This window comes from Canis lupus, chromosome 29, assembly GCF_011100685.1.
Source record: "Canis lupus familiaris isolate Mischka breed German Shepherd chromosome 29, alternate assembly UU_Cfam_GSD_1.0, whole genome shotgun sequence".
NCBI lineage: Eukaryota > Metazoa > Chordata > Mammalia > Carnivora > Canidae > Canis > Canis lupus.
Window position 1 is genome coordinate 41848774 of NC_049250.1, and position 23470 is coordinate 41872243.

Consider the following 23470-nt stretch of genomic DNA (forward strand, 5'->3'; position numbering starts at 1 on the left):
CCCGTAATTTACACTGGGGTTCAGTCTTGGTGGTGTACATCCTACGGGTTTTGCCCAATGTATGATGATACGTACCTACCATTATAGCATTGTACAGAATAGTTTCATTGCCCTAAAAATCCCTCTGTGCTTTACCCATTCATCTCTCTCTCCCTCACTCCTGTCACCCACTAATCTGTGTACTGTCTTCGTAGTTTGCCTTTTCCAGAATGTCATATTGGAATCATAGAGTCTTTTTATATTGATTTCTTTCACTGAAAAATATGCATTTAAGTCTCCTCCTTGTCTTTTCATGGCTTGATAGCCAATTTCTTTTAAATGTTGAATAATATCCCACCGTCTATAAGAAACACAGTTTATTTATCCACTTACCTAGGTAAAGGAAATCTTGGTTGCTTCCAAGTTTTGGCAGGTTGAGAACGGAGCTGCTACAAATATCTGTGTGCAGTTTTTGGATGTAAGTTTTCAAATCTTGTGGGTAAATAACCAATGGGTACAGTTGCTGGATCATACGGTAGGAGTTTAGTTAGTTCTGTAAGAACCTTCTGAAGTGGCTGCACCATCTTGCATCTCCCGCTCCTTATCCTCGCCAACATTCGGTGTTGTCGGTGTTTTGGATTTTTGCCATTCTAAGGGGGGCGTCAAGTCATCTCACTGTTTAATATGCAATTCCTTGATGATACATGATGTCGAACAAAGTAAATGTGGTTAATACCCTTGTGCTTAAGTCTCTCTTGCTTAAACTGCGCAGGTGATGGCTTTGAATTGTAATTGTAATGGGATCGACGTTGACAGTTGGATTTGTGTCCTTCCAGCCGATGGACTTTAATAAATAGCATCAGGAGATTTTTCGTGTAAAATGGTTCTGATATTTCCATCATGTCTTTAGAATCTCCTAGTGGCAAATTGCTGTGTCAAACTGAATTATGAAAGTGAGTCAGGTTTCTTCTTATTGAGGACAAAAATTCCGTTTTGTTATGGTATTTTCCCTCCAAGTTTTGCTTCTCTAAGAACAGCATCGGAAGTTAACATTTCAAAACATAGCTAAATGGAAAAGCCCGTTTTGGAATGCCAAGCTGTCATAGAGTTATTTTTTTCTCTCTGATATAACACTATAATAACATTATTTTGTACCTGATACAAACATAAGCACACCACTTCCTATCATTTTTGCTCTTGGTTTTTGGAGATGGAATTTAGAGGGAAAACACATTCAGATATGAAATATTGAAATCTATCGAAACTGTATAGAATTATTTAATACTACAACAGGGCTGCTTGTTTCTTTTAGAAGTGACATCAGGTGGGTTTGCTAACCGAAGCCACCGAGACTGTATTTTAATGATCTCTAGGGGTTCTCTCTTATTTAAAACTCTTTGTCATTTGGTCTGCCTGTGTTAAATCACCGACACTCGCTAAATTCTTTTTCAGATTTGTTGGTTTTCTACCATTTGCTGTTGATCACTTGATCACTTTGATGTGTGATAGGACGAAGGAAGTACTTACCTCATTTTCACTGCACAGTCTTCCCTAAGATATTAAATATATTCATTCTATATTTTATCTGTCATCAGCTATAGATTGTGAAATACTCTGATAGAAATTTTAAATTAGGGGCTCCTATTTTAGTCAGCTCTCACTCAGTATTGCAGTAGTAACAAATAGACCCCGAATTTCTATGGCTTGGAGCCCCTAAGATCTTTCTTCCTTCCTTCCTTCCTTCCTTCCTTCCTTCCTTCCTTCCTTCCTTCCTTCCTTCCTTCCTTCCTTCCTTCCTTCCTTCCTTCCTTCCTTCCTTTCTTTCTTTCTTTCTTTCTTTCTTTCTTTCTTTCTTTCTTTCTTCTTTCATTTATTTATTTTAGAGGTGGGGGCAGGGGGAAGGCAGAGGGAGAGGGAGAGAAAGTGTCAAACAGACTCCACACATAGCACAGACCCAGACGCAGGGCTCGACCCCAGGACCCTGAGATCCCGACCTGAGCTGAGACCAAGAGTCAGACTCTTAACCAGCCGAGCCACCCAGGCGCCCCTCTTACGATTTATTTCTTGTTTGCTTTGCGTATAAATATGTAAAGTCGGTAGCATCTTTGCTTCGGCCTCAAGTGTGGTTTGCATCCCAGGATCCAGGCTGGGGAAGTCCTGATCCGGGACATGTCCTTGTGGCCGAAGGAAAAGGTCTCTTAAAGCACAAGCCAAGCTGCGCTGGCTCCTGAGCTTCCTGCTCTCTGGGCCCCACACCCTCGGCCCAGCATCGGTGGCTTCCCAGACACAATGGTGGCCTCCGTACTTGCTGGTCGTATCCATCAGTTTTGTTTTCTTCCTGGTGGTTGCCTTGAAGTGAAGTTTTAAACAAATCAGGTGATAATGCTTGCATCTACTTGGTGTGCGTCCGGAGCCCTTGCACACCTGCCCGTGTCGTGTTGTGACGCCTCCTGGCACACAGGGCGGCCCCAGCTCTGCTGCCCATCCGTAGTCGCGAGGACCCTGGTGGGGTCGGCCCGCTGTGGCTGCCCCTCTGCAGGCTGGGAAGGTCGGGGCCCGGGGGCTCGGGGGCCAGGACGCGGGCCAGGTTAGGGGACACGGATGCGACTGGTAAGGCCACGCGGAAGCTGCATGACGCCGTATGGGAAATACAAAGACGCTTTAGGTGACGATCGTCGTCTCACAGGCAGGATTCATCTTAAAATCAAACAACAACAGAAATCTTTGTTCTGAGTGAACCGGTAACTGAATTCCAGTTTGCACAGGACTTTCCCCAGGAGAGCGGGCGCTGCGCGGGTGGGGCGGGCTGGGGATGGAGCCCGACAGCCGGTGGGGCCGTTTCCCCGTCGCAGTAGCGGTGTCCCCTCAGTGCGGGGGCCCGAAGTCATGTGTCCAGCCCGCCTGTCCCCACGTGCTGCCCTCGTCAACCTCTGCTCCCCACCGGCATGTGGCACTTACCCCCAAATGGCCCCGTAGCCTCTGTGGCTTCCTCCAAGCCTTCCCTCACACCAGGCAGGTCGTATTTCTGAAACTCTGAACTTGCCACCGTGTCTGTCCCCATTGGGGTGCAGGTGCCCCTTTGAATCACTATGTTTGTATCCTTTGGGTAAATCCCCAGTAGTGTCTCGGGCTACAGGGCTCCCTTGTGATGTCACCGGGCCCACTGCAGCCTCCTCCCCCTCCCTCCCTCACCCTGTGTCCCTGGTCTCCTCCTCCCCCTCCTCCCTGGCGTCCTCCCCTGTCTGTCAGTGCTCCCTCCTCGGATCCCAGCTCCAAGCAGAGGCAGCACGACCCCGGACCCTCAGACGACACCACCGAGGCCCGCGGTAGTGCTGCTCCCTAAAATTAGTCCAAGTACCCCCAAAGTGTGGCTGCCTTGCATACTGCGGCCTTACCAATGGAAGCACCTTGCAATCTAAATGATCAGATTGCTAAGGATCGGTCCGTGTTCCACGCTCGTTGCCGTCGTGTGTCGCAAAGTCGGGTCCCCACGCCGCTTGCGTGTGCTACGGTATGGGTCGAATTAAACACAGGGGTCCTGCGGTGGGCACCTCTCCATGAAACAAGAAAATGTGCAAGTTCTGTATTTTAGAGGTCAAAGCAGACGAGTCACTTAGCTTGTGGCTCGTCCTCAGGTGTCCCCGTGGCGCCCTGCTCTGTCAGGCAGGCAGCTGCCTCTCTAGAGATGGTGATAATTTACTGTGCCCGTGGATTTTGATGAAGTCAGGTCTGGACTTGCTCTCCGGGTGACAGACCTGGTTTAATTTGAGCCAGATCTCAGGAGGTAGTTGGAGAGGGTGGGTCATGCACCTGCGGCTGTCGTTTGGGGGTGCGCTTCGCCTCTTGTTCTTCTTTCTTTCACTCACCTGATACTTGACCTTTAACATTTTTTTTCCTGACAATTGTTTCAAGAAGACTGTTTTCATTGCCTTCTTGAAACTCATAGAATGAGAATAGGGATCCATAAATATCTTGGTTGAAAATTAGAAGATTGTAGAGTGTCTCCTTGTCTGTTTTGGGACCTGGCAGGAATCCTCCTGTTGGCGGTAAATGAATAGCTGTTTCATCCACTGTTGTCTTCCCTCCTTTGTTCTTTTCCTGGGAATGCCCTTTTCTTCATTTTCAGGATATTAAAGTCTTCTTAGGCTCACTTGAAGCTTCATCCCATAGGACGCTTCCTAGATTTCCCTCAGTCAGAATTTATTTATTATTTTGTGATGTTTTACTTTGTCCATTCATTTAGACTTGCGACATCCTGGGCTCTTCTTAAAGTTCTTGTTTACCTATTTTTCTCCTCCGTATTTTCAAAAATTTTAAAAGATTTTGCTTAAATTCATCTTAGTTTCAGGGGTAGAATTTAGTGATTCATCAGTTGCACAGAACACGCAGCGCTCATTATGTCAGGTGCCTTCCTTAAGGCCCATCACCAGTTACCTTATCCCCCTCCCCACCTCCCCTCCAGCAGCCCTCAGTTTGTTCCCTGTAGGTTGGAGTCTGTGGTTTTCCTGCTTCCCTGTTTTTATCCTTATTTTATTCTCCCTTCCTTTCTCCTATGTTCATCGGTTTTGCTTCTTAAATTCTACATAGAGATTACACGGTTCTTGTCCTTGGCCGACCGACTTATTTTGCTCACCGTGATATACTCTAGTTCTCTCGGCTGACGGCTGAGCAATATTCCATCGTACACAGACCACCTCTTCTTTATCCGTTCATTTGTTAGTAGACATCTGGGCTCTTTCCATAGTTTGACTACTGGGGACACTGCTGCTGTAAACACGGGGGTGCAGGTGCCCCTTTGAATCACTATGTTTGTATCCTTTGGGTGAATCCCCAGTAGTGCAAATGCCGGGTCGTAGGGCAGCTCTATTTTTGACTTTTTGAGGAACCTCCACACAGTTTTCCAGAGTGGCTGCACCGGGTTGCATTCCCACCAACAGTGCAAGAGGGTTCCCTTTCTCCGCATCCTCGCCGACATCTGTTTTTTTTCCTGACTTGCTAGTTTTAGCCGTTCTGACACATTCCAGGTGGCATCTCATTGTCATTTTGATTTCTGTTTCCCTGATTGTGAGTGAGTTGGACATTTTTTCACGTGTCTGTTGGCCATTTATATGTTTTCTTTGGAGAAATGTCTGTTCATGTCTTTTGCCCATTTCCTGACCGGGTTTTTTGTTTTCTGGGTGTTGAGTTTGACAAGTTTTTTAAAAATCTTGGATACTAGCCCTTGATCTGATAAGACATTTGCAAACATCTTGTCTCATTCCATAGCTTACCTTTTAGTTTTGTTGATTGTTTCCTTTGCTGTGCAGGGGCTTTTTCTTGATGAAGTCCCAACAGTTCATTTTTGCTTTTTTTTCCCCCTTGTCTCTGGAGATAAGTCTAGTAGGAAGTTGTTGGGGCCAAGGTCAAAAAGGTTGCTGCTTGTGTTTTTCCTCTAGGATTTTTCATGTATTCCTGGGTCACATTTAGGTCTTTCATCCATTTTGAGTCTATTTTTCTGTGTGGTGTAAGAAGGGGTCCAGTTTCATTCTTCCACATGTGGCTGTCCAGTTTTCCCAACACCATTTGTTGAAAGACTGCCTTTTTTCCATTGGATATTCTTACTTATATTGTTGAAGATGAGTTGACCATAGAGTTGAGGGTCCATTTCTGGGTCCTCTGTTCTGTTCCATGAATCTATGTGTCTATTTTTGTGCCAGTACCACACTGTCTTGGTGATTATAGCTTTGTAATAGAGCTTGAAATATAGGATTGTGATGTCTCCAGCTTTGGTTTTCTTTCTCAACATTATTTTAGCTATTTGGGGTCTTTTCTGATTACACACAAATTTTAGGATTGTTTGTTTCAGCTTTGTGAAAAATGCTGGTGTTAATTTGAATGCAATCACATTTGATGTATGGATTGTTTTGGGAAGTAGAGGCATTTTAATGATATTTGTTCGGGGCATCTGGTGGCTCAGTGGTTGAGCGGCTTGGGTGGTGACCCCGGGGGCCTGGGATCGAGTCCTGCCTCAGGCTCTCTATGGGGATCCTGCGTCTCCCTCTGCCTCTCTTTGTATCTCTCATGAATAAATAAATAAAATCTTAAAAAAACCAAAACCCCAATATTTGCTCTTCTAATCCATGAGCAGGGAATGTTTTTCTATTTCTTTAGCATCTTCCTCAATTTCTTTCATTGGATGTTCTGTCATTTTCAGAGTATAAGTCTTTCACCTCTTTAGGTATCTTATGGTTTTTGGTGCCCAGATTTCCCAGTTTTTAAGAACAGGACTGGAACTTTGTCAAATTCATGCTCTTCCCACTGTCCAGTATGACGCCCCACCCAGTAGGAGGGCAGTAAATTTGTCAAATGAATTTGAATCTTTAAGACTTGTTTTTTTCACGAGAAAGACATTGCACAATTATAATATTCTCCATAAACAGATGGACACTTAAAAAAGGACTGCTCTGATGTGCTTTTATCCATCTTGCTGTGAATTTGCAATTTCCTTACCACTTCAAGCCAAATCATTGAGTGTCCAAGAACAACTGTTTTCCCTTCTCCATAATGAGTTCAGGAAAAACCAGCCATTCCACTGGACCCAGTTGTGTTGCGTAGTGTACTCAGTATAAGATTATGCGATGAGAATTAGAAGCTAGGCTTCCTTTTGGGTGGGGCTGGAGTATTTCCTGTTTGGAGGCTAAGTCTTCTGAAATCAGAATCAATTTTTAAAACATACCATATTGAATTGAGCCCCAGAGATATGTTTCTTCTGTTTGTAGTCTTTTTCTTTCCTTTTAATAACAGAAGACATTATAAAAATTCTCACTTCACTCTCTTCCTATTCTTAACTTTTCTTGGGAGGAATCCAGTCAGGAGATGCCAAGGTTGGAGTCTTTTTATCAAATTATTCATAGAAAAAATGATGTGAGCCAACACAACAGCAGCCAGCATCTGTTGTCTCTGCAAGGAGACCACAGCAGTAATTATGCACAGGGTAAGTCGCTTAAAAAATAAATTGATCGATTTAAAAAATTAGGTGTGGAGAATAAAAAGGCACCTGAGGATTTTTACAGTTTTTATGATCGAATCAGCTGTAGCCGAGAGAGTCGTTTTATAATGTGAACATTCTTAGTTTCAGTCCCACATTTTCTTCAGAATTAACTATCCTAATCCTTTTCATTACTCTCAGAGTCTGATGACTCTTGTCCTAGAGTGGAGTCTCCCTCCCCACTCCCCTGATAATGGATTGGGACCTAGTGTGATAGTAGGCCTTTGATTAAGGAGTCAGATCCTGGGTAGACTAAGGAGGATAAGTGATAACTTAGGCAGACTTTTTACATACCCATTTACTTTTCCTCTTTATTCGTCTCAAAATGAAAACCCTAAGCCTTTCTATTTTACATTTATGAAAGAAGATAGCAGTGTAGTTAATAGGAGGAGCACGATCCTTGGATTCAAATCTCAGCTTCAACGTGTACTAGTTTTGTAAATGTATGTCTCTGGACATCAGTATCCTCCTAATGACTACTTTGCAATTTCTCCGGCCATCAGCATAAACAATAGATACCCAAATATGGCTATTATTATTATTATTATTATTATTATTATCATTGTCAATTATTCTGACCTACAGAAATACACAAGTTCCTTGAAAGTATACATTTTTGGAGAATGATCAGGAAATGGGGCATATTATACTTTCATTTTTCTTCCTCTTTTTGGTTTCTTTTCCTTCATTCACTATATGCATGTGCACATGTATTTGTGATTATGAATGTGTGTGTGTGTGTGTGTGTGTGTGTGTGAATTTCATATAATGTGTGTCAGGCAGCATTTCAAGCACTTTGGTGACATTAATGAATAAAACAGATAAAAAATATTATACCTGCCCGTGAAGCTTATGTGATCCTAGTAGGGACAGCTGGAGGCTGACAGATCCTGTGAAAGGTGAAGCAAGGTAAGAGGGGTAGGAGCGGGGAGCGGGGAGCGGGGTGCGTCATAAATAGGGAGGTCAGAGAAGGCCGGAGTGGGGCCAGGACACTGGTTTTGTGTTCCGGGAGGTTTCAGGTACCACCTTTGAGAACTGAGAGCACAGAAGAGAATGGGAGCCTGCCGATTAGTACGAGAACACGAGTGGTTCCTTTGTCAGAACGCAGACCAACGTAGCAGACTTAAGTCTTCAGGTGGCCTCGTTTTATTTTATTCAATTTGAACAAAAACCTTCCATAAATGCTTTTTCTACATACCCTGCCTTCCCAGAAGATGGATACTGAATTCAGCCCAGTTGGTCTGTGACTGCTGCTGGAGGTCATCACCGTGCCTGTCACATCTGTTACTGCTGTCATGAAACCACGTCCTCAGGGCCAGCGGAGGTGCTTTCCGCTGTTGGCTACATAACGGCTGAGCCCGCAGCGGTTGTGAGTTCTACAGAGTCGCTACTGCGCACACATGGCTGTTCAAATGAAAATAAATGACATTAAAAATTCAGTTTCTTAGTCACATTAGTCACATTTTAAGTGCTCAATAGCCATACGTGTCTCATGGCCGCTGTGGTAGCACGAATACAGCACATCTCCAGTGCTGCAGAAAGTTCCGTGGCATTTGGTATTTTACATACTCGTCTCTCTGACATTGTTTTCCGTGGTGCTATCAGCTCCAACCTTATCTCTTCCTTTTGGTTTGTTGTCTCTCATGGTTTCTTGTGTTCAAGTCCTTGAGTTTTCGGACTTAGAATTTATATTCCTATTCTGACTGCCCCAAGGCCTTTTTTGCTTGGTTATTGTAATGCAACTGTGCTCTGGCTGGTAAGAGAATCAGACTGCTGAGTTATTATGGGCCAAGTGCTATCAAACTTTAAAGGTAAGATTGCACTTTTATGGAAATGCTTTAGGCCAGTCAGTGGTACCATACTTGGAGCAATGCTATTCCAGGAGTGTTCATTGACCGACTGCCTGCACCTACGCCAGCACTGTTAGGCCCAGGAGATGCAAGTAAAAATGCACATAGCTCCAATCCCTGAGATCACAGTTTATGTAGTGGAGGGAGCCATAAACAGGAAGAGTTTCAGTTGTGCAGGGCCCAGATAGGCCCAGGATATGCTGGAAGACCAGCCAAGATGGTTCATAAGCCAGCCTTCCCCGGGGGTGGCGAGGAGGGAAATGAGACAGGAGATCAGAAGCCAGGGAATGCTCCTTGAAAAAGAGAGTCTTACATGGCATCCTGGAGGATAAACAGGTATGAGTCAAATGATGGAGTTGGGAGAATGAGATCAACCAGACGTGATGTACCGTAGCGCGAACAAAGATGCCAAGGAGTGAACCGGCATGCTGAGAGCGGGGCCTGTTAAGCTTATGATTGATGGAATTTAGAAGAAAAGGGAGATTGTGTTTATAGAGAGGGACTGGCTTTGAATGGTATGTTGAAGTGATGGTTTTCAGCAGAGCAGGGGAGGGGCAGGGCAGGGGTGGTGACGTAGGCTGATCGGTCTTCCCAGCAGTTCAGTGGTTCAGGCAGCTCCATGGAGGTAAAGTCTGGGGGAGCCGGGGTGGAGTCTGGGGTAGCAGCAGTGGTCCGTGGGTGGAAGAGGATGGGGTCACAGCAGGCCCTCAGTCCAGGCCCACACACAAGGCCTGATGTGAGACTGTAATGGGGTGGAGCAGAGAACCTGAGTTCAATCAATGTTAAAAGTGTAAAATTATCAGTATTTGAGGATCAATTAGATGTGGGGGCTGAAGGAGAGAGGAGTCAGAGATGACCGTAAGCTTACAGGAAACCAATTAATTTGAACCCTTCTTCCTTGTTTGCAGTCCTAGGTTTTGACCTATAGCCTCTACTGGGGATCTGCATCGGCAACTGTGGTGTCTAGGCTGCGTTTTGGCTCTTCCGGACGCCATCACGCTCTCATTTGTTAACAGAACTTGGAGCAGAGACCGTAGTGAAGTACCACCCTCCTATGACTTTAATTCTGCAGCGGCCCATGAAAGTTTATAGAAATTCGGCTTCATTTCTAGTGGCTCCAATCCAGATGCCAAAATTACCCCATTGCAGGGACAGCCCTTGGGTGGACCACTGAATCTGTTCTTCATTATGAACAACTGAAAACCATCAACAAAGTTCTTGTATTACGCCAACAATAACACTAGTCAAACGTTAAGGTAATTCCAGGTTTCAGAAAGTTATGAATCTCAAAGTCTGTCTCACTGGACTCTTATTTTTATGTTTACACTATTTATTTATCACGTGGAAAAGCGAGCGGCGTCCTTACTTTTTATAATGGCACATTGCTTTTTTCTTTTCTTTCTTTTTTTTTTTTTTTTAGGTTATAAATGACATTCTGAGCTCTGAATGTTGGTGGAGACATGCTTATAGATCTGTAGTCGCTTTAAAGTAAAAGTACAAATTGAGTCCAGATAGGGGAACCAGAAGTAGGAACGGAGCCAGCTCAAAGGGTCCATTATAATGGGGCCTATAATGAAAGCAAGAATTCTCTCCTACCTGCAGTGCATTTTAAAAGGATTTTCCAAGTAACAGTTAATATTTTAATGACATCTGTTAACCTTCCAGAAAAACCTAGTTCTCTATTTTGCAAGATTAAGGAAGTATGCCAAATACATGTTGATACTTCAGCTTTTAACTGACATATTTCATGACTGCATGGCTAAAGCCACAAAATAGTAGGTGCCGGCTACTTTCTTTTTATAGTTTTATTTAGTCACTGCATCTGGGCTTTGTTGCCGAATGTCTTCTCCTCGTCACTCAGATTGCTCCACCAAATTGGATGCTCAGTGGTCTGGCAGTTTGAGTGACTTCTTGGAGGCTGTGAAACTCTGTTCCCTAATCAGGAAGATCTGGGCAAGTCTTGGACGAGGAGAGATGGCACGTCTCTTCTAAGTGAGACAACAGGATTGTAGGACAATTACACAATGTCTTCAAAAGTTTTATCTGAAGAATAGTGATGTGTTTTGGTGATGAACAAGTACTATAAATCGAGACGCGTGGGAAGTCTTCATATTCTTTAAGAGTGTTTTGTGTAAAGGAGGAAAGAAAACAAGCAAGCTGACTTCCCGTAGTTCTTGGTAGAACTATCGTTCTACCAAACCTTTTCCCATTGTTGCTAGAAAAGTGAAATAAAAATAAAGTGAGTAACTTGATGGGAGTTGTCTGTGGTACAGAGACACCACATTAACTATTTGTCAAAAGTTGGATTTTTGAAGATTCTTGGCTTCTTAGAACTTTGGCCATGCACTGCCATTCTTTATATTATGTCCATGAAGCTTGTTTAACAACATATCAAAACAGCTTTGTAAAGAGATAAATATGTGTTTCATGGGTCCCAATGGGAGCTTTCTGAAATGCATATTCTTTATAAATAATTAGTGTCATTCTGTGAAAATCATGACTTCTTAGGGTGGGAAAGAAGGGATAAAAAGCTATCTTTTTAAGTAATTTGTGATTTAGTACCAGCTGGTCAAGTGAGTTGAACAACCTTCTGAGTCATATGTCATATTATTTTGAATGCCTTTGCTCTCTCTTGGGAAACCGGCTAACGTTTGCAGCCCTTGTCCCACAGCAAATCACTCTCAAACTTTGACCTCCTCAAGCCAGTTCGTCGGGTGTAGCAGATGAAGCATGTATGACCTTTAGTGTGTCGATTCAACCTGGCTGGTCGGAAACCATAAGTTAATCCTGTATGACTTTTATTTCTAGGCATTACAGCAGAAGTTCTGGTGGTGACCTCTTTCGAGGAACTGCAGAGAAGGGCCCCAGAAGCAAGAGGGAAGATTGTTGTTTATAATCAACCTTATGTCAACTACTCGACGACCGTGCAGTACCGGGTCCAGGGGGCAGTGGAAGCCGCCAAGGTGGGGGCTTTGGCATCCCTGATCCGATCAGTGGCTTCCTTCTCCATCTACAGGTTGGTCATGGTGTTCATTTGAAATCCTTTAAAAAGCCAGGATTGTCCGTGAAAGAGAAGCCCTTGTGAAATAAAAACAAACCAGTCAAATGAAAATACTTATTGTTTACGGGATTTTTCCCATTCCAGATTTGGTCATTTGTTTGTAACATCTTCTTTGGCCTTTTTGGGATTCCAGGCATTATTTGTACATTCTTTTAAAAAGCTTTCTACATCCACGATGACCCCATAACATTCCTTATATAACCAATATGTTCTGTATTTTCGTTGGAGGGAGAACTAAATTCACGTCTGTGTTTCATCAAAGATTCCTAAGGACTTCAGATGGAGCCAGACCTTTTCCCATTGTTGCTAGAAAAGTGAAATAAAAATAAAGTGAGTAACTTGATGGGAGTTGTCTGTGGTGTAGAGAGAGACACCAGAGGAAGAGAAAGGAGGAAGAAAGAAAGGAAGAGGAAAGAGAGGAGGAAGCAGAGGATCTTGGGTATAGACCCAGTTTTGCCACCAAACAAGCATGTGCCTTGGGAAGAATGTTCTTAAACTCTTTGGGTCTTGGCATTCTCATCTGTGAACCCGGTGATGATGAAGAATTATAAATTTACGTTGTTACTGTAAGACTAAATGAGATGAACTTAGGGAAGATACTTGATTTTCTGCAAAGGTCAATATAAGTGTTTGGTGGTATTTAAGGGCAACAGAAGTTTTGTTTTTTTCTTTGTAGTTCTGATTGAGGTAATTGCAAAGTGCTTTGCTGACCCTCGGTCTTAGGATAAAATTCAGGATTGCAGTGAACAGAAGTTCTAAAACTTGACCTGTAGACAGTTGGCCTAGTGTCCCACATGAAGGGTGAAATATTTGAGGGATATAAACAGGGATAAAAGGAGCACCGTCTTAGTGTAGTAGCCTGGTCTCCCAAAGATAGAAAAGAAAGCATGCAGAAACAATTGAAAATAGGGTTTATTTGGGTTTCAAGATCAGACTAGTGTCTGTTGTGAAGGAAAGTTTATTTATTCTACCCAGTTTTTGTTTGGAGCTGGAGCCACAGCTGCTTGACCTCAATTAGCACCCTGTACCCTTGAAAATAATATAACTGAGGGGACATCAGCAAATAGGAAACCAAGTCAGAAGAGAGTTGTCCGAAAGCACAGACAAAAAAAGGACAGGGATATTTTTCCTTTACGGGGATAAGATATTTTCCCAGGGAGGAAGATGGGACATATTAAAACCACTTTTAAAAGTTGTGTAAGAGAGAAACTAGTTCCACTGATGTCATAGTGCTAAAAATAATGTTCTTTGTAGAGACTAAAGGTTCGGTGACTAGTGAAATAATCATTGGACTGTATTCTCTTGGACGGTTAATCTTCCCAAGAGGGAAGTCCTAAAACGGCTAGCTTACTTCCCAGAATACCTCAATCACCGCTTAGAATGACACACTCAGCAGGCTGTGGCCATTCACTATGATTTCACTGGTCATGAGATCTAAATTACGGAGCTAGCCTGTTGCTTCGTGAAATTGGGTGATTGCCAAAATTATTTATTTAAGAACTACTACTCATAAGACTAATAAACTCCTAAACGACTTAGAATACTGCAATCTATCAGGGTTAATTGACATTTTTTTTTTCCTGGTGTAATGAAGACATCTGGAAAGCAAGGCTATAATCTAGGAGCCCCAGAAAAATTCTGCCCGGCATAGATGTAGACGTCTATTGTTAGCCTCTAATATTTGGGGTCAGCGGCTTACAGTGTATATTAAAAAGGCATTTTTATTTTTCTTCATATGTGTAGATCTAGACTGATGATTTTTCATTGATTTTATAGCTAACCATATTGCACTGGACTCTTGACTTTTATAACTTCATATTTTTGACATTTATAAATACATAATAACATTGCCCTTTACGTAGTACTGTAAAATCTTTCACGTGTGTCATCCTACTTGCTCTGACAACTTAGTGGACCAAGCAGAAGGGGCACTTTTTATCCTCATTTTATAGATGCGGAAATAAAAGTTCAGAGAATTGAGCATAAGAACATGCTTAAGTCTTACATCCTAAATATTTAACCAAAATGAAACAAACTCTGTCCCTTTGTCCACTTCTAGCTAATTGTTTCTTAGAACTAATTTTCCTTCAGGAGTGTTTTATATTCCTGTCTCTGATTCTTCATCCGTCTTTCGCTCTGCAGACCATTTTATTTATTTTAATAATAAATTTATTTTTTATTGGTGTTCAATTTGCCAACATACAGCATAACACCCAGTGCTCATCCCATCAAGTGCCCTCTCAGCGCCCGTCACCCATTCACCCCCACCCCCCACCCTCCTCCCCTTCCATCACCCCTAGTTTGTTTCCCAGAGTTAGGAGTCTCTATTTTCTGTCTCCCTTTCTGATATTTCCTACCCATTTCTTCTCCCTTCCCCTCTATTCCCTTTCACTATTATTTACATTCCCCAAATGAATGAGACCATATAATGTTTGTCCTTCTCCGATTGACTCATTTCACTTATTTCACTTATTTCAGACCATTTTAATGTGCCTCTTGACAGTATTGACATGGAACTCGTTAAGGTCACGAAGAGCAGCCCTGGTTGTCAAATAGGATGGACCCTTCTCAGGCCACCTTCTCACCTCACCTCTCTGCAGCATTTGTCGCTGTTGACTGCTTCCTAAATATCCCTGCTGTTTGGCTTCTACGACTTCTTTCCCCTTGCCTCTTTCTCTTTCTCACTCTCACCCTTTCCCTCTTCCTTTTCCATTTCCTTGGCTTCTCACCCTGAACTTTCTACCTGAACAGTCCCGTCATGCTTGTGGCTTCAGCCACCATCTCTGGGTGACACCTTCCAAACCCACCTCTCCTTCCCATAGCACTGCCTGAGCCCTAGGCCCATACATCCCAACACCTCTCGGTGCGTCTTTTGGATGTTCCATAGCTATACCCACTTCAATTTTCTTCAAAACCGAACTCCTCTTTTTACCTCTTTCTCCTGCATTTCTCACCGCAGGGAAGAGAGTGACATCTCTTCTGTCTTCCAAGTTGGATGGTTCTTGAGTAGTTTTTTTTTCTCTTCTCTTACCCATCATTTCTGGCACGACCATGTCTCCTACGTTCTGGTCTTTATTACTCATTTCAAGAAATCCTCACGGAGTAGCCCCATTTCCCAACATCACTCCACATTCTAGTAGTCAGGAGTCACTAACACTTTCCCGACGGACCACATTTCCTCAAGGCTTCATGACGTTGCCTATGCTTTCCCGCTTGCCGCCTCCTATCCTCTTCCTCGCTGTCTCATTCTGTCCTTCAGGATTCATCTAAGTGTTTCTTTTTCTCGGGAGCCCTCCCTGGTATGTAGCTCCAGCCCAGGCGAGCCACCTCTTTCTGGCATTCCCACACCATCCTATGCATACTCTGTATCAGAACGTCTTGGAGGCAGTTGCTGTTCGTGCTTTGGTGGGGTGCACTCACTGTCGTCGCAACTTCAAATCTCAGTCACGTAACACAATGGGAGTTGATTTACTGCCCACATAATGGTTCCGAGAGGGTGTCCAGCAGCGGCTCTTCTTCTGCTTTGCATCTTGTGACGCCATCACCTCTAAGATCTGAGTCCTCTGCAGGATCTTTTGCATCCGGCTGGGATATAAGAAGACAGGGAGAGCTGATAATCACACGGGAGGTTTCTCGTGGCCGGGTTTAGACCTGGCATATCTCGCTTCTACTCATGGTTCGGCCAGAATGAAGTTATAGGAAGGCTAGGAAATTTGGTCTCCCTTTATGCCCTCTGTGAAGGTAAACTGTCCAGTCCAATCTGCCTCCACTCGAAGTTCCAGAAAAAACATGAAAAAAAAATGTGTATACACGCGTGCACATACACACGTATAAAACCTCTATATCCCCATCATCCAGTATGTTTGTCACGTAATAGTAACTCAGGAATGTTCTGCTGAAGGAATGAACTTGTTTTTTTTTGTTTTGTTTTGTTTTTGTTTTTGTTTTTGTTTTTTTAATGAACTTGTTTGAAACTGTACAGTCAGTCGTGGAAGGGCTTTCATGACAAACCAGGTGACCAGATTCTAAGTGCTCTCGGGCCAAAGTGTGGAGCCTCGATATAGTAAGTTCGAAGCAACTTGAATTCTTAGGGCACTTTGCTCTGTATTCAAGGGAAATATCCAAGTGCCCAATATGCCGGGTTATATCCTTCTAATGCCACAACATTTATGAACGATGCATCATGTTATGAGTCGCTAATTGGATAAAACAGCTCCCTTCTCTCCGACAGATGTTTTGCCCTCAGTTCCCTGGGAGGGGTGAATCCATCTTCCATTGAGGGGTGGCATAGAGATCAGCAACACTAGAGAACAGGATATAAGTTGTGACTGGTTTCTGCTTGGCCTCAAGATTAGAAAATCCCCTAAAGGGCAGAAAATGTGTTTTACCAGCTTGACTGGACACTCGTCAGTGCAGTCAACGCTATTTGTCAGCCATTGTGGAAGCACAACAGTCACGGGGTCCTCTGACCCGTGTCTTTGTGAAACATCTGGTGAGCACTGGGTGATATTCTATATGTTGGCAAATTGAACACCAATAAAAAATAAATTAAAAAAAAAAGAAAAAGAGAAACATCTGTAAAATGCCCATTACTTGTTGCCTTCAATATCTCCAGGTTCATTGTTGTTATTTCTGTATGTTGCCAGTATTAGTATTCTGGTGCTCAAATTTACTTCAAAGAGAAGTGCTCTTTATTGATGCTTTTATAATGACTTTTCTTTTGTTCACCATTAAATATCAACTGGGACTCTCATTAGATCTGTTTTAGGCTTTCTGTATGTAAAATACCTTTGCCTTTGTCATAGGAGGATATTTTAAGGATAAATGTAATTATTAATTTAGGCTCTGCAGAGGAACCATTTGTCTCACGTTATTTCTCAAATTAATTAGCTTTTTAGTAAATATTTATTGAGAGCTTACCAGCGCTCAGAAGTTGCTGAGCAGTAGGGTTATTAAAATGAATTAGTAATTTTTTTTTTGTCCCTCAGAAATATTCTGAAGAGAGGAGGGTAAGCTTAAAATATAAACGGCTCATGTAATCTCTTTTATATTTAGTGCAAAATGAGTGACGGGGAAAGGAATGAAGTGAACATTTATGTAGCAGCTATTTTGTACTGACATCTCTGAAGGCGTAAATAGTTTGTTTCAAAATTCTTTATGCAACCCAGGGGAGGCAGATAATTGTTATCTCTTTTACTGAAAAAGAAACAGGTTTAGAATGGTTAAATAATCAAGTCACGCAGCTAACGAAAGAACTGGGATTCATGATTAGAGTCTCTGGTTCTGAATTCCATGCACTTTGGATTATACCAAGTGACCTGAAGAGCCAGCACTTTGGAGACTAAAAGAGCGGAAATCTGATGAGTGCTGGCTACGTAGAGGACGCGGATTTGGGGTATATGCAACAAAAGGTTGAACTTGAACAAGACAAGGGAGGTCTAAAGACGAGCTGCATGTGATCAAGGGGGCAGTGCGTGAGGCACTTGGGTAACACACGGGGAGACCGGTATGGCCGGAGCCAGAAAGTGTCGCAGGAGATCAGGGAAATGAAGTTTTGGGGCGAATGGAAGAGGATCCAGAGGACGGGCTGGGGAGTTTTAAGGTTTATTTGGAGGAAATGGGGAATCATTGTGGTGGAGTTGGGCGGGGGCGATGTTTTAGAGCAACGTTTCCGTAAAGATGGTCTCTGGAAGGTCATCGTCAGCCTCACCTGGGAGCTTGTTGCTGTGCAAATAGTTAGGCCCCACCTGAGACTCCTTAAAGTCGAAAAGCTTGGGGGTGGGGCTTGTGGCTTAACTCGCCCCCCAGCTCCCCAGCCGATCCTAAGGCTGGGAAATGAGGGCCTGGACGGGGCGGAGGGAATGGAGAGCAAGAGACAGCAGAGAGCTCGCAGGGGAGAGTGATGGGACAGACGGAGCCTGGCCCTGTTTGATGGGGGACAGAGGGATGGCCGAGCGTGCAGTCAGACAAGGATCAGAAGCCATGGATGCATCTGCGCTCAGGTCAGCCCAGTACTTAAAAATCATGAGATTCACGTACAACTAAATAGCTGTTTGTGGTTTTTTAGAGCAAAACCAGATTGGGCAACATCCAGGGTGTTCCATACGGCAGGCCGGCAGCTTGTGGGAGTCTCCGAGTCCATTTAGTTGATGGCACGTGTCTCCTTTAGTCCGTTGAAGTTTCCAGGTTTGTCTCTACCCAGCTTGGTGACTGGAGAATAAGGAGAAGTGTCGGGGGTCAGGAGAGGAGCTGATTGCGGGCCACACGGGCCGCTTGGTTTTCAGACGTTTTGCCTTTGAGGCAACCGTGAGGCGTTCCATTAGCTGGTGTTCCTATCTTGTAAGAAAAAACAGGCAACAGGTAAGCATTTCCATCGCTCTATTATCTACTTTTGGGATCACTCGAGGTGATTTAAAATTCTCGGCTGGGGGATCCCTGGGGGGCTCAGCAGTTTAGCGCCTGCCTTTGGCCCAGGGCTCCATCCTGGAGACTCGGGATCGAATCCCACGTCGGGCTCCCTGCATGGAGCCTGCTTCTCCCTCTGCCTGGGTCTCTGCCCCTCTCTCTCTCTCTCTCTCTCTCTCTCTATCATGAATAAATAAATAAAATATAAATAAATAAATAAAATAAATAAAATAAAATAAAAATAAAAATAAAATAAAATAAAATAAAATAAAAATTATCGGCTGGCTCCCCGGCAGTGCAGTAACCTCGGGACGCCTCCTCCTGCCTTCCCGACACGCGGGCTCGAGGATGCCAGGTAATCTCTGTGTTAGCCCAAGTGACATGCAATTCAGAAAGTCAGTCCACTGAGGCCAAGTTGTCTGCTGTACTCCCATTGCCAAATACACACTTATTTTTTTTTTTCCGTATTTTCTCTGTTGCCCCAGATAATTGAGCACAGACTGTAAGTTTTAATCAGCTAAGGAAGCAAAAGGGTCCCCGTCCCCGTGGCTGTGAAAATTGCACCAGTGCCCTGGGTAAGAATGCAGGGAGGTGGTGACATTTGCTCCGTGAATCCCCCTGGCTTACCCTTCGGATCTCTTGGCCTCCCCCGAACCCTGTTAATCGCGAAGAGCCAAGAGGACGAGGAAGAGCAGCGATCCGGTTGGAGGACGACTAGGATCTGATTAAACATTCAGCTGCAGGGAGAGACGAGTGAACCCAGGTGATGTTTACGGAGCATCGGAGAGGGAGCCTGGTCTACCATCTGGTGCGCGAGCTGTGAAAAAGCCTATGAATCAATCCCCGTAATGATGCTTAATTAATACGGAGCCGATAAACGGCGTAATCGAGGCGCTGGTTGGGCTGCAGCAGAGCTAAATAGCTTCAGAGAGGGCCCTGATTAAAGCCATTACAATTTATAAAACATTCTTCATCTTAAGAAAGCCTCCTGATGAGGTTTAACAGGAGCATTTTTGTCATCAGAGGGCCGGCTTAAAGCATTCAGAGCAGAGGGGAAATGTCTTAAGAGGCCTGTTTTGGATGAATTTTGAAGCCGTTTATTCCCAGAAAGTAAAAAAAAAAAAAAAAGCTTGTGTCCTCCCTGCCCCGCCCGCACCCCCTGTTGCTTCCTTAATGGGAGACCCTTAATGATGCCGCTTCACGGTGTAGACCCTCTTGGGTTTTTGATGTCCCCCTGGTTGGTGCTTTGGCTGATCTTAGCCTAATTAGCGATCAAGCTTGATTTAAATGGTGTTGAAATAGCGTTGCAATTTGGGGGCATAGGCGGCTGCTGGTGATCACAAATGGGGAAGGTGCCACCACGACTGGACACCATGCAGCTGGGCCTGGGCCAGCCTCCCGGGTCGGGCCCTTCCTGCCTCCGTTCACGCCGAGGCTCACGCCGATGCACGGCCCTCCAGGTGAGAGCCAGCTCGTGCAATGCACGCAGGTGGGGGCCACCGGGAAGGTTCCCGAGGGCAGGCCACGGGGGACCCACGCTGAACGCGGCTTTTTTTTTTTTTTTTTTTTTGTCTTTCATCATCCTTTCCTTTCCCGTCTCTCGGATTTTGAAAGGCAGATTCCTCTAGAAGGCCTTTGTTGGAAATTCCCCAGTGTTCTTCTCTTTAGTCCCTGAACGTTCACCATCGCCTCGGGGGCGTGGTGGGCACACGTCCCCCCAGGGACAGAGTCGGCCGAGGACCCCACCCCGACGTCCAGAACCCCGGTTCACCCTTGCTGGGCGCGCAACCCTGGCCAGACCCGTGGGAGCTGCGGGCCTCGGCCTCGTCTGCCGAGCGGGGAGGTGGTCAGACCTTCCTCCTGCTGTTTGGGGACGTTCTGAGCCGCACGGGAGGTTGAGGTGCTGCTGAGACGCGGCCGGACCGCAGTTTTGCCCCCGGGAAGGGCTGCAGTTCTGCAGCCAAGGGGAGGCTGGAAGTGCTTGGTGCCCAGACGGAGGAGGGCGGGGAGGAGGGAGCAGAGGGAGCAGGACAAACCCTGGTGTCCTGGTGTCCTGCCCAGCCCTGCAGCCCGGCCAGGCCTCCCCTGCCTCCCCCTGCTGAGCTGGCCCGTTGTCGTCGGTCGCGTGCTCAGGGTCTGACTCTGCCTCTGGACCTGACGCTGTCCTGGGGCCGCGTCGTCTGCGTCTTTGTCTCAGTGTCCCCGAGGCTGGGCCGGGCGGGGAGCGGGGACCAGCCGGTTCCCCACCTGGGAATTCAAGGTGTCCCCGTTTCCCGTGGTGCAGGTGGCCCGCTGCTGCCGAGGGGGTCACTGACCTTTTGAATCTCTACTTGCGGAGACGGATCCTCCGGTGGACAGGGCGGTGCGGGGCCCGTGGGGACGAACTCTCCGGCGTCCGGGGTGGCAGCCAGGGCGGTGCGGTTCTGGAAGAGCGTCCCAGGCGCGGGCTACCCGGTGGGGGGTGCGGCCGCTGGGCTGTGCCGCCTGTCGGCCCCCTGGGACTGGCCGTCCCGCATCCGCTGGTGACCGTGAGGTCGCGTCTGTTCCGGCCGCTGTTGTGCGCCAGGACCTAAACCTGTGTGGAGACGTCGCCGCCTCCTCTGGTAAAAGGAAGTCCGCGCCTTCTGAACTCGGGTTTCAGGATCACGACCGCGTGGTGGCCTCGACACTGGCGTCGGCTGTGAACCCAAAGGCCCCCGAGCAGCCTCGGGGAGCCTCTGAGTGGCAGGTGCTTGTGCACACTCGTGCTCACGCGCGCTCTTCTCTCCCGAAAACCCAGGACGCCTCTGCAGTCCCTGTCCCACCCAAGCGGCCTTGCTCAGCGTCCCGGACAGGGGCCAGTGCAGGGCGGCCGCGTGGGGTGGGTGGGCCAGCTGGGGCCCGCTCCCGCCTGCAGCACAGGGAGAAGGCATGCGTGGCCGTGGGCTCTGACCTCACGCGTGGGAGCCCCCGGTGCTGACAACTGCCCCCCGACTCTTGCCGTGGCTACTGGACAGTTGCCGCCAGGCCGTGACGGCCAAGAGGGTCGTGTGATGGGCGCCGCTGAGCTCAGTGCCCCAGGGTGTGGCCCGGGCCCCGTCCTGATTGTGGCTCCTGTGCCCGCCCGGCCCGGCCCTGCACCTCCAGCTGGCTCCTGGTCTTCCGGCCCCACTCTGGTGTGATGTCAGCACCTTAGGGAGCAGAGGGTGCAGGCCCCTTAGGGAGCAGAGGGTGCAGGCCCCTTAGGGAGCAGGGTGCAGGCCCCTTAGGGAATGGGGGCAGACCCTATAGGGAGCAGAGGGTGCAGGCACCTTAGGGAATGGGGGCAGACCCCATAGGGAGCAGAGGGTGCAGGCCCCTTAGGGAGCAGAGGGTGCAGGCCCCTTAGGGAATGGGGGCAGACCCCATAGGGAGCAGAGGGTGCAGGCCCCTTAGGGAGCAGGGTGCAGGCCCCTTAGGGAGTAGAGGGTTCAGACCCCTTAGGGAACAGGGTGCAGGCCCCTTAGGGAACGGGGTGCAGGCCCCTTAGGGAGCAAAGTGCAGGCCCCTTAGGGAGCAAAGTGCAGGCCCCTTAGGGAACGGGGTGCAGACCCCGTAGGGAGCAGAGGGTGCAGACCCCGTAGGGAGCAGAGGGTGCAGGCCCCTTAGGGAGCAGGGTGCAGGCCCCTTAGGGAGCAGAGGGAGCAGGCCCCTTAGGGAACGGGGTGCAGGCCCCTTAGGGAGCAGAGGGTACAGGCCCCTTAGGGAGCAAGGTGCAGGCCCTTTAGGGAATGGGGTGCAGACCCCGTAGGGAGCAGAGGGTGCAGGCCCCTTAGGGAGCAGAGGGTGCAGACCCCATAGGGAGCAGAGGGTGCAGGCCCCTTAGGGAATGGGGTGCAGACCCCGTAGGGAGCAGGGTGCAGGCCCCTTAGGGAACGGGGTGCAGACCCCGTAGGGAGCGCAGTGCCAGCAGCCCTTACTAGTGGGCCCGCGTGTGAGAGCCAGCCAGGATTTCCTCACCTGCGGAAGAGCCTGCACTCACCGTGGTGGGGGGGGCCTGGGGGCTTCCTGAACCTCCAGCCCCGGATAATATTCCAGCGGAGCACAGTCCAGCGTAGGTCAGGGGCTCCCGGCCGAGTCCACATTACCTTGCAGGTGGCAGACGTCTTTCTGATTCACGGATGCCCCTGGGTTACCAACTGGCCTGTGTTGCGAGGACGGGATCTCCCCTTTTCCCCTTTTCCCCTTTTCCCTTCTTATTGTTTCTGGTATCACTTCATGGGGTTTTCTCTAAGACCGCGTGTGTTAGAATTCATTTCCATCATTCTTTTCGACAAAGCATCGGCAATTGGACGATTTCGAAGTGCTTAACACAAGTGAAAGGACTTGACACTCCGCTTGAGTATCCGAAGCTTTGGCAGGAACTCACCTTTTATATCCAAGGGAACCCAAACTACCTCGGATTAAGCCAACTAATTATCCGGGTGTCATCAATACCGTTTCCTCTGAACTTTCTCATTAGCAGCGTGAGCTTTGGAGCAGTAATTCCCGAGGTTATTTTTAGAGTTTACCATTTCCAGTGTGTATGCAAATGAAGATCCTTCGCCCCAGACATCACTGCTGTTAATTGTTAAAATAAATGAGCAAAAATCTTAAATCCGGCAATTACTTCTGATTTTCTCTGGGTCCCCCACCTGTTTTTTTTTTTTTTTTTTTTTTTTTTTGCCCTCCCTGCAGAGCTAATGTTGAGAAGTGTGTTCTCGAAGAGCCCTTTCCAGGAGAAATAAGAGTCTCGTGTGGGTTTGCAGAGGCCTGCACGGAGGTTTCTTTGGGAGGAGGTCACCTGATTTCTGAGGTGGAGGACAGAAAGCCGTCAACTATGCACCAATTCCGCGTTGGCCACGTCATCGGTGGTTGTGCAAGGGCAGCCTTGGCAGCAGGTCAACGGTGATAGTTTATTTATTTATTTATTTTTAAAGATTTTATTTATTTATTCATGAGAGACACAGAGAGAGAGGCAGAGACCCAGGCAGAGGGAGAAGCAGGCTCCATGCAGGGAGCCCGATGTGGGACTCGATCCCGGGACCCCGGGGTCACAGCCTGGGCCGAAGGCAGGCGCTCACCCGCGGAGCCCCCCGGGCTGCCCTCAACGGTGATAGTTTAAAAGCTGAACGACTCTTGGTTCCCACC

The 23470-nt window shown here is 46.7% G+C and overlaps 1 protein-coding gene and 2 long non-coding RNA genes across 8 annotated transcripts in view; 2 read left to right on the top strand and 1 right to left on the bottom strand.

Moving 5' to 3' along the window:
• The window catches only part of CPQ (carboxypeptidase Q), a 339320-nt gene that overhangs the window by 57994 nt on the left and 257856 nt on the right, over positions 1-23470 (top strand). For 4 of the 5 annotated variants that reach the window (XM_038579831.1, XM_038579832.1, XM_038579829.1 and 1 more), the window contains exons 3-4: positions 11665-11872; positions 23018-23227. In XM_038579831.1, the coding sequence (XP_038435759.1) occupies positions 11665-11872; positions 23018-23227 (418 nt within the window). The remainder of the gene's footprint in view (positions 1-11664; positions 11873-23017; positions 23228-23470) is intronic. The other variant, XM_038579830.1, reaches the window with a different exon arrangement.
• LOC119866760 lies at positions 3164-8445 on the top strand. The gene is made up of 2 exons (XR_005381285.1): positions 3164-3490; positions 8218-8445. It is a non-coding gene; the product is annotated as an uncharacterized LOC119866760 (long non-coding RNA).
• Positions 17057-23128, bottom strand: LOC119866755. Of its 2 annotated transcripts, none has more exons than XR_005381282.1 (3): positions 22323-23128; positions 18950-21492; positions 17057-18249 (listed from the first exon to the last, which is right to left on the bottom strand). It is a non-coding gene; the product is annotated as an uncharacterized LOC119866755 (long non-coding RNA). The 2 variants fall into 2 exon arrangements; XR_005381281.1 differs by having other exon boundaries at positions 17057-18253.